Raw genomic sequence first — 17,057 nt, 5'->3', positions numbered from 1 at the left:
GGTGTTGAAATTTGCTGATGACACCAAGATTGGTGGAACGGCAAATTGTGCGGAGGGTGCGGAGAGTCTGCAGAAGGATCTAGATAGGCTGGGCGAATGGGCCAGGAAATGGCAAATGGAATTTAATGTTGGCAAGTGCGAGGTGGTCCACTTTGGTAGGAATAATGGTAGGAAGGATTATTACGTATGTGGCGAAAAACTGCAGCAGGCGACGGTGCAGAGGGACCTCGGGGTCCTTGTGCATGAGTCGCAAAAACCCAGCTTGCAGGTGCAGCAGGTGGTCAGGAAGGCGAATGGGATGCTGGCCTTCATAGCGAGGGGGATTGAATATAAAAGTAGGGAGGTCTTGCTGCGGCTGCATAGGGCATTGGTGAGGCCGCAGCTGGAGTACTGTGTGCAGTTTTGGGCGCCGTACTTACGCAAGGATATTTTGGCCTTGGAGGGAGTGCAGAGGAGGTTTACTAGGCTGATGCCAGAGTTGAGGGGGTTGAGCTATGAGGAGAGGCTGAATAAACTAGGCTTGTACTCGTTAGAGTTTAGAAGAATGAGGGGAGATCTCATTGAGACGTATAAGATGATGAATGGGATGGATAGGGTAGAGGTGGAGAGGCTTTTCCCGCTCAGAAAGGATAGTAGGACTAGGGGGCACAGCCTCAAGATAAAGGGGGGTCGGTTTAGAACGAAGTTGAGGAGGAACTTCTTCACTCAAAGGGTGGTGAATCTCTGGAATTCTCTGCCCGTTGGAAGTGGTGGAGGCTGCCTCGCTAAATATTTTTAAGACGCGGGTTGATGGGTTTTTGATAAGTGAGGGGATTAAGGGTTATGGGGAGAGGGCGGGAATGTGGAACTGAGCCACGACAGATCAGCCATGATCTTATTGAATGGCGGGGCAGGCTCGAAGGGCTAGATGGCCTACTCCTGCTCCTATTTCTTATGTTCTTATGTCAGAGGAACCTGACGTCGAAGGGGCGGAGCCAATGCTGGGCCGGGAGGAAGGAGGCGGGACTGCTGTATCGCATGGGGGGGAGGAGTTGAGAGCGTGGCTTTACAGGGGGGGCGTGGCTATAGACCAGCGGGCGATCTTCACTCGAGTTTCATTTTGTTCCATCCCAGCTGAAACCATGTGGATGCTGCGGTCGGCGAGGAGCCGGGGGCCGTTGGGGGCGCTGGTCACGGCCGGAGCTGGAGGGCTCCCGCCCGGCCTCCGGGGCTTTGTTCAGCGCCTACCGGCCACCGGTATGAAGGAAGAGCCTGTACTCCGATCCGGACCCGGCAGCCCGCCTCCCGGCACCGGGGTGATGAAGAGCGTCAGGTAAAGCCGCAGCCTCGCGTGCCCTCCCGGCGCTGAGAGTTCAAAACTTGGGGGTTGGGGGGGGGAGGTTAAAGAGATCCGTGCTTAGCGGGATAGGCTGCTAAAGAGTATGAGGTAAAGATAAGGGGTTTAAATGGACCCTGGGGAATGGGAGGGAGGGGGCGGCGGAGGGGCCCCTTAAACCCCCCTTCGCCTTTAAAAGGTGCCTTGAGTGGGAGACCGGGGGACCCAAGGGGTCCAGGCAGGGAGAGTGAGGGTGATCAAAAATGACCAGGCGGGGAGAGTGAGTGTGATCAAAAATGACCAGGCGGGGAGAGTGAGAGCATCAAAGGGGTTCAGGTGGGGTAAGTGAAGGGGATCAAAGGCGGTTAGGCAGAGCAACTGAGGGGGATCAAATGTGTCCAGGCGGGGAGGGTGAGGGGGGCCGAGAGGGGTCCAGGCGGGGAGGGTGAGGGGGGCCGAGAGGGGTCCAGGCGGGGAGGGTGAGGGGGGCCGAGAGGGGTCCAGGCGGGGAGGGTGAGGGGGGCCGAGAGGGGTCCAGGCGGGGAGGGTGAGGGGGGCCGAGAGGGGTCCAGGCGGGGAGGGTGAGGGGGGCCGAGAGGGGTCCAGGCGGGGAGGGTGAGGGGGGCCGAGAGGGGTCCAGGCGGGGAGGGTGAGGGGGTAATCTATGATCTCTCTGCAGAGGTTTGTCAGAGGGATCAATGGGCTCTGAACTTATAGTGAGTGGGGGAGGGGCCAGAGGGGTCCTGGTGGAGTGAGGGGTGTTAAAAGAATCATGGTAGGAGAGTGAGGGATCAAAGGAACCTTTGGAGGGGATGGGAGTGATGGGATGGTGAATAGGCTAAAAGGGGTCAAGGCATGGAGAGTGAGGGTGATCAAAGGGCTTTCACAGAGGGGTTGAGGGAGATCAACTGGGTCTTGGCAAGGGGAGAGGGAGCAATCAAAAGGGTCATGGCTTGGGGAATGATGGGGATTAAAAGGTCTGGGGGGAGAGAAGAGTTGAAAGAGTATGGGAGATAAAATCTGTAAGGAGGGTCCTGGTGGGACAGTGAGAGAAAGGTCTGATTGGAGACTGAAAGAGATTCTTGTCGGGAGAGAGTAAGATTGAGTGAGAGAAAAGGGTTAAAGGTGCCCTGTGAGGGGGAGACGGAGAACAGTTTAAAGATTCCTAGCAGTGGGATGGGAGTGTACGAAAGGACTTTAAAGATGTTCATGTGGAGAAAAAGGAGGGTTAAATAGTGGAAATGAATTTCTTGGGAAAATAAGGCTAGAGTTAAAATGGTCTGTAGAATGGACATTTATTAAGTGTGAGGTGGCCACTTGGGTGTATAAACTGTGATTGGGCTAGAGCAATACAGGTGGAATATAATTTCTCTACTTTGGAAGGAAAAATGAAAAGCAATCTCTTTTATAATTTTAAATATTGGGAAATATTGGCTTTGGGTGAACCTGCTTGTCCACGTGTTACAGGAAGTTAATATGCACATGGAACAACCAATTAGGGAATTAATTGTCATGCTTGCTTTTATTACAAAGTGTTTGGAGGATAAGAGTGAAGACATTATAGTAAATTGGATGTGGCATTTGTGAGATTGTACACAATTCTCCAGGTACCATCTTGATCTCTTGACCTAACAAAATGCATACTATTAGAGGGAATGCAGCAAAGGTTCACTAGACTGATTTTCAGAAAAAAGGAATTGTCATATAGGAGTTATGTGACCACATTCTTTGGAATGATTGAAATATATAAAATATTTAAAAAGGGTTTGGAAAGAGGAAGTGCTGGAAAGATCTTTCCCCAGGCCAGAAGAGTCACAGTATCAGAATAAAGGATCAGTCAGTCATCGGAGATATTTCTTCAGAAAGGTTTGTGGATCTTTGAAATTCTCTAGCCCAGAGTACTGTGGATGCTCAGTTGGATTGCTGTAATGATTTGAAAGAAGATCAGCCTTGATAACATTGAATGGCAGAGCAGGTATGGAAGGATAAATGGCCTACACCAGCTCCTATTTATTATATTTTAAGAGATGCCTTGGGTACGCCTAGGGGAGTGGTTGGGAGGATTTAAAAAGGTCATTGGGCAGGGGTGGGTTTGGTGTGGTGGAAGGAAGAGACTAAAAAATTTCTGGGGAGTGGGTAGACATGGGTTTAAAAAGTTAGAATCATAGAATCCCTACACTGCAGAAAGAGGCGATTCGAGGCCATGTCCCCATAATCCCAGTTGTTTACACTGTTAATCCCCCTGTCACTAAGGAGCAATTTACCATGGCCAGTCAACCTAAACAACACATCTTTGGAGTGTGGGAGGAAACCAGTTTAGACACACGGAAAGTGTGTAAAATCCATACAGACAGCCATGCGAGACTGGAATTGAACCCAGGCCCCTGGCGCTGTGAGGCAGCAGTGCTAACCACCGTGCCGCTGCTAAATGGTGAAGGGGGAGGGCAGACTGCAGAGGTCAGGCTGTTGGTTAAAGGAGTCCAGGGATAGATTAGAGGCCTTTAGAAGAAAAGAAGGGTTAAAATGGGTCCTGAATGAGTTTAAGGTAGTTGGAGGGACTAGAAGGGAGGTTTAAAGGGAGAGGGGTAATAGAGGATGTAATTGGGTCCTGGTGCAGTGATTCCTTGTACATCTCATTCAAAGGTTAAAATTGCCCCTGATTACTGTCCAATGATTGTTTCTCATTTGATGGTGGGGAGGTGGAAGCTGTGATGCTTTCCTCAGAGAAATAGCCAACCTACTTCTCTAGTTCATAGATGAAGAATCAGTAATACATGAGCGCGTGAGAAAAATTCCATCAGCAATGCTTTTGTCACATCCTCTGGATCCAATAGGAGGACCATCAATCAAATGCAATTGTCCTTGAGTCTTGCCTGGGTCTTTGCAAGCTTACAACTTGCCTAGGCTTGCAAAATCTCACTAACGCTCAAGCCCAGGCAAGTCATGGGGGGGGGGTTACAGATAGTGTGACATGAGGCCATCCTCATGTGTGTAACTTGACTATCAGTATGTCACACTATCTGTAACCCACACGACTTGCCTGGGCTTGCAAAATCTCATTAACTGTTCTGGCTAGAGACAGTGCACACCTCTTTAACTTGTGCTTGGCCCTCTCTCCACTCACATTGTCTGTACCTTTAAGACTTGATTACCTGTAAAGACTCGTATTTCAACCATTATCTTGTAAATTGAGTTTGTGTCTGTATATGCCCTGTTTGTGAACACAAGTCTTCACTCACCTGATGAAGAGCAGTGCTCTGAAAGCTTGTGCTGCCAAGTAAACCTGTTGGATTTTAACTTGGTGCTGTGAGATTTCTTACTGAGTTTATCCCAGTCCAATGTCGGCATCTCCACATCATGATTTAAGATTAGATAGAGCTTGAGAACAGTGGCATAGTGCTATTATCACTGGACTAGTGATCCAGGCAAGATCTGGGGACCCACAACAGATGGTGAAATTTGAATTCAAAATAAAAAAAAAATCGGACATTAAAAGTCTAATGATGACCATTGTCAATTGACATAAAAAACCATCTCGTTCACTGATGTCCTTTAGGAAATAAAATCTGCTGTCCTTACCGCGTCTGGCCTACATATGACTCCAGATCCACAGCAATGTGATTGATTCGCAAATGTCCTCCAAAATGCAGTTAATGTTGGGCAGTAATTGCTGGTCCAGCCAGTGAAACCCACATCCTGTGAATGTTTTTTTTAAGAAGTACAGTAATTGTATTTGAGTTGCATAATAAAAAGCAAATCATTATCTTTACAGCAATTCCAATACAGCAATGTATTTGACAAGGAAGGAGAGTGAAAGAGTTTGTATTTCTGTCCATCTATTCATAACCTCAAGTCGTTTGAAAATGCTTCATGTCCAAATAAGTCCTTTTTGAAGTGTACTCACTGCTGTAATATAAGGAATACAGTAACCAATTTGAACCTGGTCAATTCCTGCAAACAATATAGTAATGATTGGATAGTTTGTTTTTGTGATGGTGATTGAGGGAATTGATGCAATATTGAGAAAAAATATTAGCACAGGCATTGTGGAATCTGTATGGCACAAGTTATGAGATGCAAAGGGGCAAAAAACATTTGTCGAAGTGGTATACAGACCACCAAACTGTAGTGGTAATATTGGGAAAAGCATTAGATAGGGAATCAGAGATGCACGTGTCTGCCTGGGTTTCCTCAGGGTGCTCTGGTTTTCTCCCACAATCCAAAGATGTGCGGATTGGCAATGCTAAATTGGCCCTTAGTGTCAGGGGGATTATCAGGGTAAATGTGGGGGTTAAGGGAATAGGGCCTGGGTGGGATTGTGGTCTGTACGGACTCGATGGCCTCCTGTACTGAAGGGATTCTATGAATATTCTGTTCTATGGATCTGTAATTATGGGTGGCCTTAATCTGCAAATAGATTAGGAAAATCAAATTAGTAATAGTACAGTGGAGGAGGAATTTCTGGCTATGAGATGGTTTTCTGGACCAGTATGTTGTGGAACCAACAAGGGAACAATCCATCATGAACTGGGCATTAGTGCAATGAGAAAGAATTAGTTGGCAATCTAGTTGTGAATGAGCCCTTAGGGATGAGTGACCATAAAGTGACGTAGTTGATTCTGACATCAGGGTCCTGAATCTCAATAAATGTAAATATGAAATATGAGACATGAATTGGCTATGATGGACTGGGAAACATTGCTGAAAGGAAGGACAGCGGCCTGGTAATGGCAAGCATTTAAGGAACTAATAGGTCAACTCCAGAAGTTGTTTATTCCTGATTTGCGCAAGAGTGGTAAGGGAACTGAGGCCAAATCATGGCTTACAAGGGACATTAAAGATAGTATTAGATTCAAAGAAGCATACAAATTGGCAAGAAAAGACCTGAGGATTGGGAGCAGTTTAAAATTCAGCAAAGATTGCGGATGCAGCCTGTGGATGTGGTCTATTTAGACTTTCAAATGATTGATTAAGAAGGGGAAAATAGAGTAGGAAAATAACTTAGCAGGGAATATAAAAACTGACTGTAGAAGTTTCAATGGATATGTGAAGAGAAAAAGATTGACAAGTACAAATGTAGGCCCCTTACAATCAGAAATGGGAGAATTCATAACACAGACAAAAGAAATGGCTGAAGAACTAAATTCATACTTGGCTTCTGATGTTTCAAAGGAGACACAAAAAATAATGTGCCAGAAGTTCTGAGAGAAACAAGTTTTAGTGAGAAGCTGAAGCAAATCAGTATCAGTAGAGAAATGGTTTTGGGGAAATTGATGGGATTGAAGATGGATTAATCTCTAAGACCTGATAATCTTCATCCCAGAAGGAAGTGGCCCCGGAAATAATAGATTCATTTATAGTTATTTTCCAAAATTCTTTGAATGCTGCTCAGGTTCCTACAGATTGGAGGGTAGCTAATGTGAGCCTGCTATTCAAAAAGGGAGGCAGAGACAAAACAGAGAACTATAGGCCAGTGAGCCTAACATCAGTACAGGGGAATTTGCTAGAGTCTATTATCAAAAATTTCATAGCTCAGCATTTGGAAAGCAGTGATATAATCAGACAAAGTCAGCATGGATTTACAAAGGGGAAACCATGCTTGACAAATCTGTTGGAATTCTTTGAGGATGCAGCCAGTGGATGTGGTCTATTTAGACTTTCAGAAATTCTCATGTAGCAGACTACTAAGTAAAGTTAAATGCATGGAATTGCGGTATGTGTCTTAAGCTGGTTAAAAAGCTAGTTGACAGAAAGGAAACAGAGTTTGCATAAATAGGTCTTTTTCTGATTGGCAGGCAATAAGTAACAGGTTACCGCAGAGATCTCTGTGGAGCTGTTTCATTTTACATCATCTAAGTTTTAACCTACACTGGGAGTGAACCCCATTCTGATTGTAGTTTAAAAGGAGTGAAGGAATCTTTGCTCAGCATTACTGCAGAGTTACTTGAGTCCCAACTCCAAATTAGCACTGGTCCATGTGTGACCACAGTGTGCTTGCACTACGTTTGTGTAAATACAGTCCATGATATATGTGAAAGGAGTAGGCTGAAAATTGATCCAAAGAAAAATGGAAGGTGTGTTGGGCATTGATACAATGCTTGTTTTTCTCAATAGAGATGATTACAATTACGTAAAAACTAACTGAACATGTTTGTTGAACTCTCTTTCTAGGCAAATAATCATGAGTTGTAAAACAGAATTGGCAGCTTTGCAGAAGTCTGAGCCACGGTTTCATCCAGGGCTAGCCATTGTTCAGGTTAGTTTTTAAGATTCATGAAAAGTAAACTTACATTGTTAGATTTATTTTTGGTCAACAATCAGAATGTATTTCCATCTTTAACCTATCTTGCCCTTATCCTTGATGGTTTACTTTGGTCTCTGAAGCTCATGTTTTTGCTGTTATTAAACACCTGACGGTGCTCATTTATCAGGGCATAAACTAGAATTTATTGCCTAATTCTAGTTGCCCTTGACCAAGTGGTGTTCTAGGCTACTTGTGAGAGCAGTTAGTATATAGTTACATTTGGCATGGGACTGGTGTCACCTATGGGCCATGCTGGATGGGAGCAACCAGTTTCATCCCTTTTAAGAATGTTAAATAAACCTTTTGGATTTTTAATGATTCCTATTCTTTAATTCACCAGGTTTCATGTAAGGATAGTCAGTTCAGTAATATAACCACTACATTAAGGTGCTGATGATAACCTGACAATATAAAACAAACTGAATGCAGCTGATTAAGCTGCCTCTGGATTCAGCAGAATCATGATGTGGGTATGCCGGCGTTGGACTGGCGTAAACACAGTAAAAAGTCTGACAACACCAGGTTTTAGTCCAACCGATTTATTTGATAATAGATTCACAAGCTTTCGCGGTTTCCCTCTTCTTCAGGTGAATGAAGAGTTCTGGCCTCAGACAGTACATATAACAGCGCAGACAGTTTACAGATTACTGATTAGAATGCGAATCTTTACACCTAACCTGCTATTCAAGTCTTAAAGATTCGCATTCTAATCAGTAATCTGTAAACTGTCTGTGCTGTTATATGTACTGTCTGAGGCCAGAACTCTTCATTCACCTGAAGAAGAGGGAAACCTCGAAAGCTTGTGAATCTATTATCAAATAAATCGGTTGGACTAAAACCTGGTGTTGTCAGACTTTTTACTGTGTTCAGCAGAATCAGCAAAGGGTTTAAGAGGGCAGCACCAGTTGTGTGTTGGTTAAATGCATATCAGTCTGGCAGACAGATGCTACATTAACTGAATCATAATATAAGACTTGCATTTATGAAGCACCTTTCACAACCTCAGGATCCACTTTGCATCTAATCAAGTAATTTTGCAGTGTAATCACTGTTGTAGAAAATGCAACAGCCAATTGATGCACATGAAGATCCCACAAACCGGAGGCAATACAATAAGTGACCAGCTTGTCTGTGCCATTAATGTTGGTTGAGGGATAAATATAATCCAGGAAACTTTTATGTTCAATTGAAAATACAAATGCATCTTGATTTAACATTTGATTTGAAGGAAGGCCTCATAAACATTGCAGTGCACTCTGTTCTGCCTAGTCTTTATGTTTCAATCTTTGGAGTGAGGCCCAAACCCAGGATTTTCTGACTCCGAGGTGCAAATTCTACCCACTGAGCCACCATTGGTACACAGATTCCAATAGCTTAAGGGGTGGAATTTTACCACACTGTTGTAGCAGAGCTAGAAAATGCAGGGAGCTGTTCAAAACACTTCGGCAGGACTGAAAGAATTCACTGATGGGAGGGGCTGTAAAATCCTGCCTAAAATTTTCAATATCATCTAAGTCCTGGAACTGCATACCAGTCTCACCAATGTGTCTTTGTTTACAGGAGAAGTGTAATGATTCTTGGTCATTAAAATTTATTTCTCTAATGCACAAAAATTCCACTTCTGTCAAATTAAATATTGGTAAATATGAGATTTTCTGTAGTTAGGTTGATTGCCATCCCATTGCTCCACCATCCTGCTCAATAACCTTCAGGAAGAATTATGTTTGTGGCTTGTGCATGTTTTCTGAAAAGCAGTAAATACACTTATTGCAACTTGCAAAGTTCTTCTGTTTTTTATAAGGGTAATTATTTTCCCTCTAGATCACTGATGATGATATGTTGGAGGTCAAAAAGATGGCAGAAGAGGTGAGTTTTCAATCATGTTCAAAATGTTGGGACTTGAAACATCATTGTTAATCATTTGCACACTTAGATTGTCACTTAATTTTACCTAATTTCTTTTTACCTCAGTGAATTAACAGATGATCTAATCAACATGTTTGATCACAGAATTGTATGGCCATTGTGTCATTATGTGGGTATGCCGGCATTGGACTGGCGTAAACACAGTAAAAAGTCTGACAACACCAGGTTTTAGTCCAACCTATTTATTTGATAATATTATCAAATAAATAGGTTGGACTAAAACCTGGTGTTGTCAGACTTTTCATTGTGTCATTGCCAGCTCTGTCCAGTAGTCCTATTTCCTGCACGATTCTCCTTTTTTAAATATATATTCAATTTCTTTTTGAAATTCACTATTGAATGTACTTCCACTAGCCTTTCAGGTAGTGCATTCCTGATCATAAGTTGTAGAGAAATAATGTTTCTCTTCATTTCCTTCCTGATTCTTCTATGAATTGGAATCTGAATCAAACAACTTCAATCTCTTGTAACTAAAAAGCTTTTCTCTTTCACTAGCTTCATCTGTCTTCATGATTCTAGCCATAGAAAAGTGTTGGAACGTTTCCAACTTTCCTCTTTGAAAACAAATTGAATTTGATTCCCAGCTCTAGTCTCCCTTATTGAAATCTCAGTTCATGGGCCCTGTTTGTACCTCTGCTGCTGGATTTTTCATTGACAAGTTTGCTGGTCTGTTATAAGCATGTTTCTCAGCTTGGGGTGTCAATATCTGCATCTAAATTCTCACAGAACAGCAAACAGTGGAGTTTTTTGTTATCTGCACACTAACAGCAGTAGTCAGGGCTTTCACCAAATGCCCTACAATGCCCAGTACTGTTCCCTTACAGATGCTATTTAAATTTCACCCACTCCTTGGTTAAAGCCAGTGCAAACAACTGTTTGCTCATCCAAATGGTGCAATCTTTCTGAGAACTCATTGTCTCACCTTGTTGAGTAACCTGCATGGATTCACGTGCCCTTTATGCATTAGTCTATACTGATGTCAATGCTCCTGTAATATGTGAGTCCTGTGAGGGCAGAATCCTTGAGGACTGTAGCTGTTGTCGTTAGGCTGGTATGTGCTGGTGTTTTTCTTCTGTTTCATTGTCTTATTAGCTCATTGACCCCGTACCATGAATGCATTGTTCCCTGTTTACTTTCATCAATCTGACCTATCCTTTTGCAGTTTTAATTTATTTAACATTGCCCCTTAAACTGCATTGTTCTAACAAAAATAGATACTTACGCAAGGATATTTTGGCCTTGGAGGGAGTGCAGAGGAGGTTTACTAGGCTGATGCCGGAGTTGAGGGGGTTGAGCTATGAGGAGAGGCTGAATAAACTAGGCTTGTACTCGTTAGAGTTTAGAAGAATGAGGGGAGATCTCATTGAGACATATAAGATGATGAATGGGATGGATAGGGTAGAGGTGGAGAGACTCTTCCCGCTCAGAAGGGACAGTAGGACTAGGGGGCACAGCCTCAAGATAAAGGGGGGGCGGTTTAGAACGGAGTTGAGGAGGAACTTCTTCACTCAAAGGGTGGTGAATCTCTGGAATTCTCTGCCCGTTGAAGTGGTGGAGGCTACCTCGCTAAATATTTTTAAGACGCGGGTTGATGGGTTTTTGATAAGCGAGGGGATTAAGGGTTATGGGGAGAGGGCGGGAATGTGGAACTGAGCCACGACAGATCAACCATGATCTTATTGAATGGCGGGGCAGGCTCGAAGGGCTAGATGGCCTACTCCTGCTCCTATTTCTTATGTTCTTAAATGTTTGCATCTTTGTGTTATTAAAAGTGAGTAGGTCAGCCTCTGTGTGAAAATAGCATACATGGGAACATTCCTAGGCAGGGTGTGTAGGACATTTACACGTGTGCCTCCCCAATTGTCATTGCATCTTGTGTTGTAGGCCGTGTGAGGGGGGGAACCTCCGATCTAGGCGTGTTTTTTATTTGCTAGCCACTAGATGGCATGAACAGGTAGAAAGTCACAGAACTTGAGTTACAAATGTCCATAAAATGATTTAAGATTTTTTTAACCATTCAATGACTTTCAAACAAAGGTGAAAGTTATTAGGCTTGCTGTGTCCATGCGGGATCTCTACAAGTCCCACTCCTCTGGCTTTTAGTCCTGCAGATAGTTTTTTTTAGATCATTATCCAATTCTCTTTATGATACCATGATTAAATCGGCCACATCACATTATGACTTGATTTGATTTATTACTGTCATGTGTATTAACATACAGTGAAAAGTATTGTTTCTTATGGTTTATACAGACAAAACATACTGTTCATAAAGAAGGAAATGAGAGAGTGCAGAATGTAGTGTTACAGTCATAGCTAGGGTGTAGAGAAAGATCAGCTTAATGCAAGGTAAGTCCATTCAAATGTCTGATAGCAACAGGAAGGAAGCTGTCCTTGAGTTGGTTGGTATGTGACCTCAGACTTTTGCATCCTTTTCCCGAAGGAAAAAGGTGGAAGAGAGAATGTCTGGGATGCATGGGGTCCTTAATTATGCTGGCTGCTTTGCTGAGGCAGCAGGCAATGTAGACAAAATCAATGGATAGGAGGCTGGTTTGCTTAATGGTTTGGGATACATTCACATTAGTGTACATTCACTCTTTTGTAGTTCCTTGCGGTCTTGAGCAGAGCAGGAACCCATACCAAGCTGTGATACAATCAGAAAGAATGCTTCATCAAAAATGTTGGTGAGAGCCATAGCTGACATGCCGAATTTCCTTAGTCTTCTGAGAAAGTAGAGGCTTTGGTGGGCTTCTTCAACTATAGTGTCTGCATGGGGGGACCAGGACAGTTTGTTGATGATCTGGACTCCTAAAAGCCTGAAGCTCTTGACCCTTTCTACTTCATCCCAATTGACATAGACAGGGGCATGTTCTCCTTTCGACTTCCTGAAGTCAATGACAATCTCCTTCGTTTTGTTGACATTAAGGAAGAGATTATTGTCGCCGCACCAGTTCACTAGATTCTCTATCTCATTCTTGTACTCTGTCTCATCATTGTTTGAGATCCGACCCCCTATAGTGGTATCGTCAGCAAACTTGAAAATCCAGTTGGAGGGGAATTTGGATCTTTCTGGATCCTGGATGCTAACCCGCACATTAAAACAAACGACTTTTCCTCATGTTGGTTCTTCTGCTAAGCATCTTTCTGGTTCATGGTAAGCCACCTCCCAGATATTGATGATGCAAGATTCAGCAATGGTAATGCTATTGAATCTCAAGGGGGATGGTTAGCTTCTGTCTTATTTGAATAGATCAGTGCTTGATATTTGGCATAAGTTACTTGCTACCCGTCAGACCAGGCCTGAATGTTGTTCCAGCCATGCTGCCTTCGAGCATGGACTGCTTCAAAATTTCTGAGAGTTTATGAATGGTATTTAATACTATGCAACTATTTACACCTCTGACCCGACAATGGAGGGAAGGTCATTGAAGAACCATCTGAAGATTGGGATTAGAACACTGCTCTGAGGGATTCCTAAAGTGGCATCTTAAGAGGGAGGTGGTTGACATCCAACAACAATCCCCATTTTTGTGCTGGTATGATTGCAGCCAGTGGAGAGTTCTCCGATTCCCATTGACTTCAATTTTACTAGGGCTTCTTGATGCCACACTTGGTGAAATGCCGCATGATGTGTCAAGAGCAGTCACTCTTACATCATCTCTGAAATTCACAACTTTTGGTGCAAGGTTATAATGAGGTCCGGATCTAAGTGGTTCCTTTGGAATCCAAACTGCTTATCTGTGATCAGGTTATTGCTGAGGTTGGGTGCTACTTGATAGCACTGTCAAGACAGTGGTGTCCATCACTTTTGTGAGTAGACTGAATGATTGCCATATGGATTGGATCTTTCTTATTTATGGACAGAACATACCTAGGCAATTTGCTGCAATCACCTTCTAAACTCAGGGCTGCTACCATCTTGAAGGTCAAGGGCAGCACATACATGGGTAAACTACCACCTGGAAGTTCCCCTCCATACCACTCACCATCCTGTCTTGAAAATGTATCACTGTTCATTCACTATCAGTGGGTCAAAATCCTGGCACTCCCTCCCTATCAACACTGTGAATGTACCTACTCCAGAGGGGCAGCATGGGTTCAAGAAGGCAGGTCATCACCATCTTCATGAGGGTGATTCAGAATAAATGCTGGCCTAGACAGCAATGCCTGCACTTGTAGTAAATGAATAAAAGGAACATTGCAGCATACAACACTGGCATCAAGCTGACAATAGAATGACTTCTGTAGGGACACAGCTAGTTCTAGAGCACAAGTATTCAGTACTGCTATAGGGATGTTGTCAGCTCCCACAGCCTTTGCCATATCCGTTGTTTTCAGCCATTTCCTGATAACGTGAAATTAAATGAGTTGACCGAAGAATGGCATTTGTGAATCTGGGGATCTCGGAGGACAGGGATGGGTTATGCACTTTAGGCTGAAGAGGATTGCATAAACCATAATCTTGTCTTTTTCATTGATGTGCTTGTCTCCCCAATTATTGAGTGGAGATGTTTACAGAGCCTTCTCTTCACCTTCATTGTTTAAACTGTCCGTGTCATTTGTGGGCAGGGCTGCCAATCTGATTTTTTGGTTCTGAGAGTTTAGCTCTGTCAATAGTATGTTGCTTCCTCAGTTTAGTATGTTTGTAGTTCTGTGTTTTGGTATCATTAGGTTGGTACCTCATTTTGAAGTATGTCTAATTTTGTTCCTGGCATGCTGTTTTATGCTTCTCGTTGAACCAGAATTAATCCCTGTCAGGGCATTAATTCTATTCGGTAAGGATATCCAGACATGTTGAGCTAGAATGGGTAAATTGAATGATGGAACATGTTCAATTAATGACCGCCTTGCTGTTCTTATCGTAGAATCCCAAAGGATTCCTACGGTGCAGAAGAAGGCCATTTGGCCCATCGAGTCCATTGACTCGTCAACAAAACATCCCGTCCAGGCCCTGTCCCTGTAGACCCCCATAGTTATCCAGCTAATCCCCTTAATCTACCTGGGCCAATTTAGCCAATCCACCTAATCTGCACATCTTTGAACTGTGGTAGGAAACCAGAGCACCCGGAGGAAATTCATGCAGACACGAGGAGAATGTGCAAACTCTGCACAGTCACCCAAGGCTGGAATTGAATGCAGGTCCCTGGCACTGTGAGGCAGCAATGCTAACCACTATGCCATTGTGTTGCTGTAACTCTGGTCAGTATGCTTTAAAGGGATCAAAAATGCTGATAAATACAAGTGTAGAGAGAATAGATGATTATAAAATTCTCTACAGGAAAGAAGACGGAACTTCCATTTATACAGCATCTTTCTTATAAACCAAATGTCCTAAAGCAGGGTTTCCCAAGCTTTTTGAGCTGCAGAATTTTTTCTCCTAATGACTTCCCAAGAGCATTGTGGAACCCCAAACATTCTCATAGTATCCCGAAAGAACCGCTCCCCCCGCCACCCTTTTTGCCATAAAATAGATGCAAACACAGAAATCAGATGTAATCAAGTTTTTTTTCTAGCTGTCTGTATGCATATATCACCAGTAAAAAATTATTGTTAATAACTGAAGGCTGACCTTCCTGTCATCTTCAGTGTGAGGAATGGTGCTGCCCCCATTGCGCGCATAACCGCCTGATGTCAGGGGTGTACTCGTTAGGCTTGTAGGCTTGTACTCGTTAGAGTTTAGAAGAATGAGGGGAGATCTCATTGAGACGTATAAGATGATGAATGGGATGGATAGGATAGAGGTGGAAAGACTCTTCCCGCTCAAAAAAGACAGTAGGACTAGGGGGCACAGCCTCAAGATAAAGGGGGGGCGGTTCAGAACGGAGTTGAGGAGGAACTTCTTCACTCAAAGGGTGGTGAATCTCTGGAATTCTCTGCCCGTTGAAGTGGTGGAGGCTGCCTCGCTAAATATTTTTAAGAAGCGGGTTGATGGGTTTTTGATAAGAGAGGGGATTAAGGGTTATGGGGAGAGGGCGGGAAAGTGGAACTGAGCCACGACAGATCAGCCATGATCTTATTGAATGGCGGGGCAGGCTCGAAGGGCCAGATGGCCTACTCCTGCTCCTATTTCTTATGTTCTTATGTTCTTATGTGACGTTGGAGTGCTGGATTCTCATTTGTGGCACTCAGTTGACTGCCGTTTTTTGTTTTTGTAGCTGTGTATCAGGAGGAACCATTTTCACGCAACTACATCAAAGCAGAAGGAAGGAGCTCACAAATGGCTCTTAGGATATTCGTGCATTAAGTTGCTCCAACAATAAGTTGGGAAGCAGTGATTCAGTGCGGAGTCAGAAGTCATGTCATTCGGGCTCTCATAATCGTGCACTGATAAGTCACCTGACCTGTCTGTCAGTACTAATGGGTTGTGAACCCACATATCATGCTCATCTGACAGAGAGAAGTATTCCAACAAAGAAGAATGCAAGCCACACAGGTGCTGCGTAACGTCACTGAAAATATTCTCATCAGGGTGGAATTAACTTCAGTGAAAAAGTCATTCAGTGTTGGAAAGCAATCAAAGAGCCTATTTTCTATGCACAATGTCCAGAGACACAATTTCCACCAAGTAATATAGGAAATTAAGCAGCTAATTCATTCACAGCACACCCCCACCAATCCTGCCAATGTGATAATGACCGGATTATCATTTTTTTAATCAAGGGATGTATATTGGCCAGGTCACTAGGGATTTCTCCCCTTCGAAATAGTATCACGTGAGCATTTACATCCACTTGAGAGGGTAAATGGTGCCTTAATTTTACATCTCACCCAAACTGAGGCACCTCTGCTCAGTCTAGCACTTCCTCATATTGCATTAGGTCTGTCAGGCTTGATTATGTTCTCAAGCTTTCAGTGAGGCAAACTGTGTTTTGACACAAAGAAGAGGAAAGCTGCCACTGAGCCACATCTTACATTTGACCTTGTGCTAAATGGTTTAATTTCATAAGCTACATTAATTACTAGATAATTTTAAAGGAAACTTCTACTCTAAAAGTGCTATAAAATGCCAATATTTATTTGATGAATGTTCTTAGTGTCTCAAGATTTTTTTTCCTTTTTCCTTAGGTTGGGTTACATGTTGTGCATATTTGTCTGCCAGAAGGAACTGCTACAGAAGAGGTGACTGAGTTTGCTGACATTCATTATTTTGATTTTGATTATTTAGTTCAGGTTAGAAAATTGGGTGAGGTGTAAAATGGATAGATGATTTGCAATTGCCTGGTAATAGGCAAAATTACTTTCATTCCCATTCAGACCTTAGGCTGGTTACGTATAACTATGCAAACTGTAAAGCACAACTAGATTTGCATAATTGGTCTGTTCTGCCGTTAATGCTGCACACAAGCCTCCTTGCCATCTTATTTCATTTCACTCTATTGCCATTTCTTTTCATTCTGTTTCCTCATACACATGCCTAGCTTTTCCTTAAATATAGTTGTCTTCTTGACATCAGCTGCTGCTTGTGGTGATGTGTTCCACTTCCTGAGTGAAGAAGGTTTTTCATAGTTCTGG

General features: G+C 43.3%; 1 protein-coding gene across 1 annotated transcript in view; it reads left to right on the top strand.

The window, feature by feature from the left end:
• The first annotated feature begins 1,069 nt into the window (after nt 1–1,069).
• mthfd1l (methylenetetrahydrofolate dehydrogenase (NADP+ dependent) 1 like) overlaps nt 1,070–17,057 on the top strand; it is a 147,579-nt gene continuing 131,591 nt past the window's right edge. The window contains exons 1-4 of the mRNA XM_080200111.1: nt 1,070–1,312; nt 7,487–7,571; nt 9,441–9,485; nt 16,611–16,664. Coding sequence (XP_080056237.1) covers nt 1,122–1,312; nt 7,487–7,571; nt 9,441–9,485; nt 16,611–16,664 — 375 coding nt within the window. The 5' untranslated portion in view covers nt 1,070–1,121. The remainder of the gene's footprint in view (nt 1,313–7,486; nt 7,572–9,440; nt 9,486–16,610; nt 16,665–17,057) is intronic.

Source organism: Carcharhinus amblyrhynchos, chromosome 12 (assembly GCF_965287045.1).
Source record: "Carcharhinus amblyrhynchos chromosome 12, sCarAmb.v2.hapA, whole genome shotgun sequence".
Lineage (NCBI taxonomy): Eukaryota > Metazoa > Chordata > Chondrichthyes > Carcharhiniformes > Carcharhinidae > Carcharhinus > Carcharhinus amblyrhynchos.
Note: the sequence above shows the minus strand (reverse complement) of the source record. Positions and strands in the feature narration are given on the sequence as shown.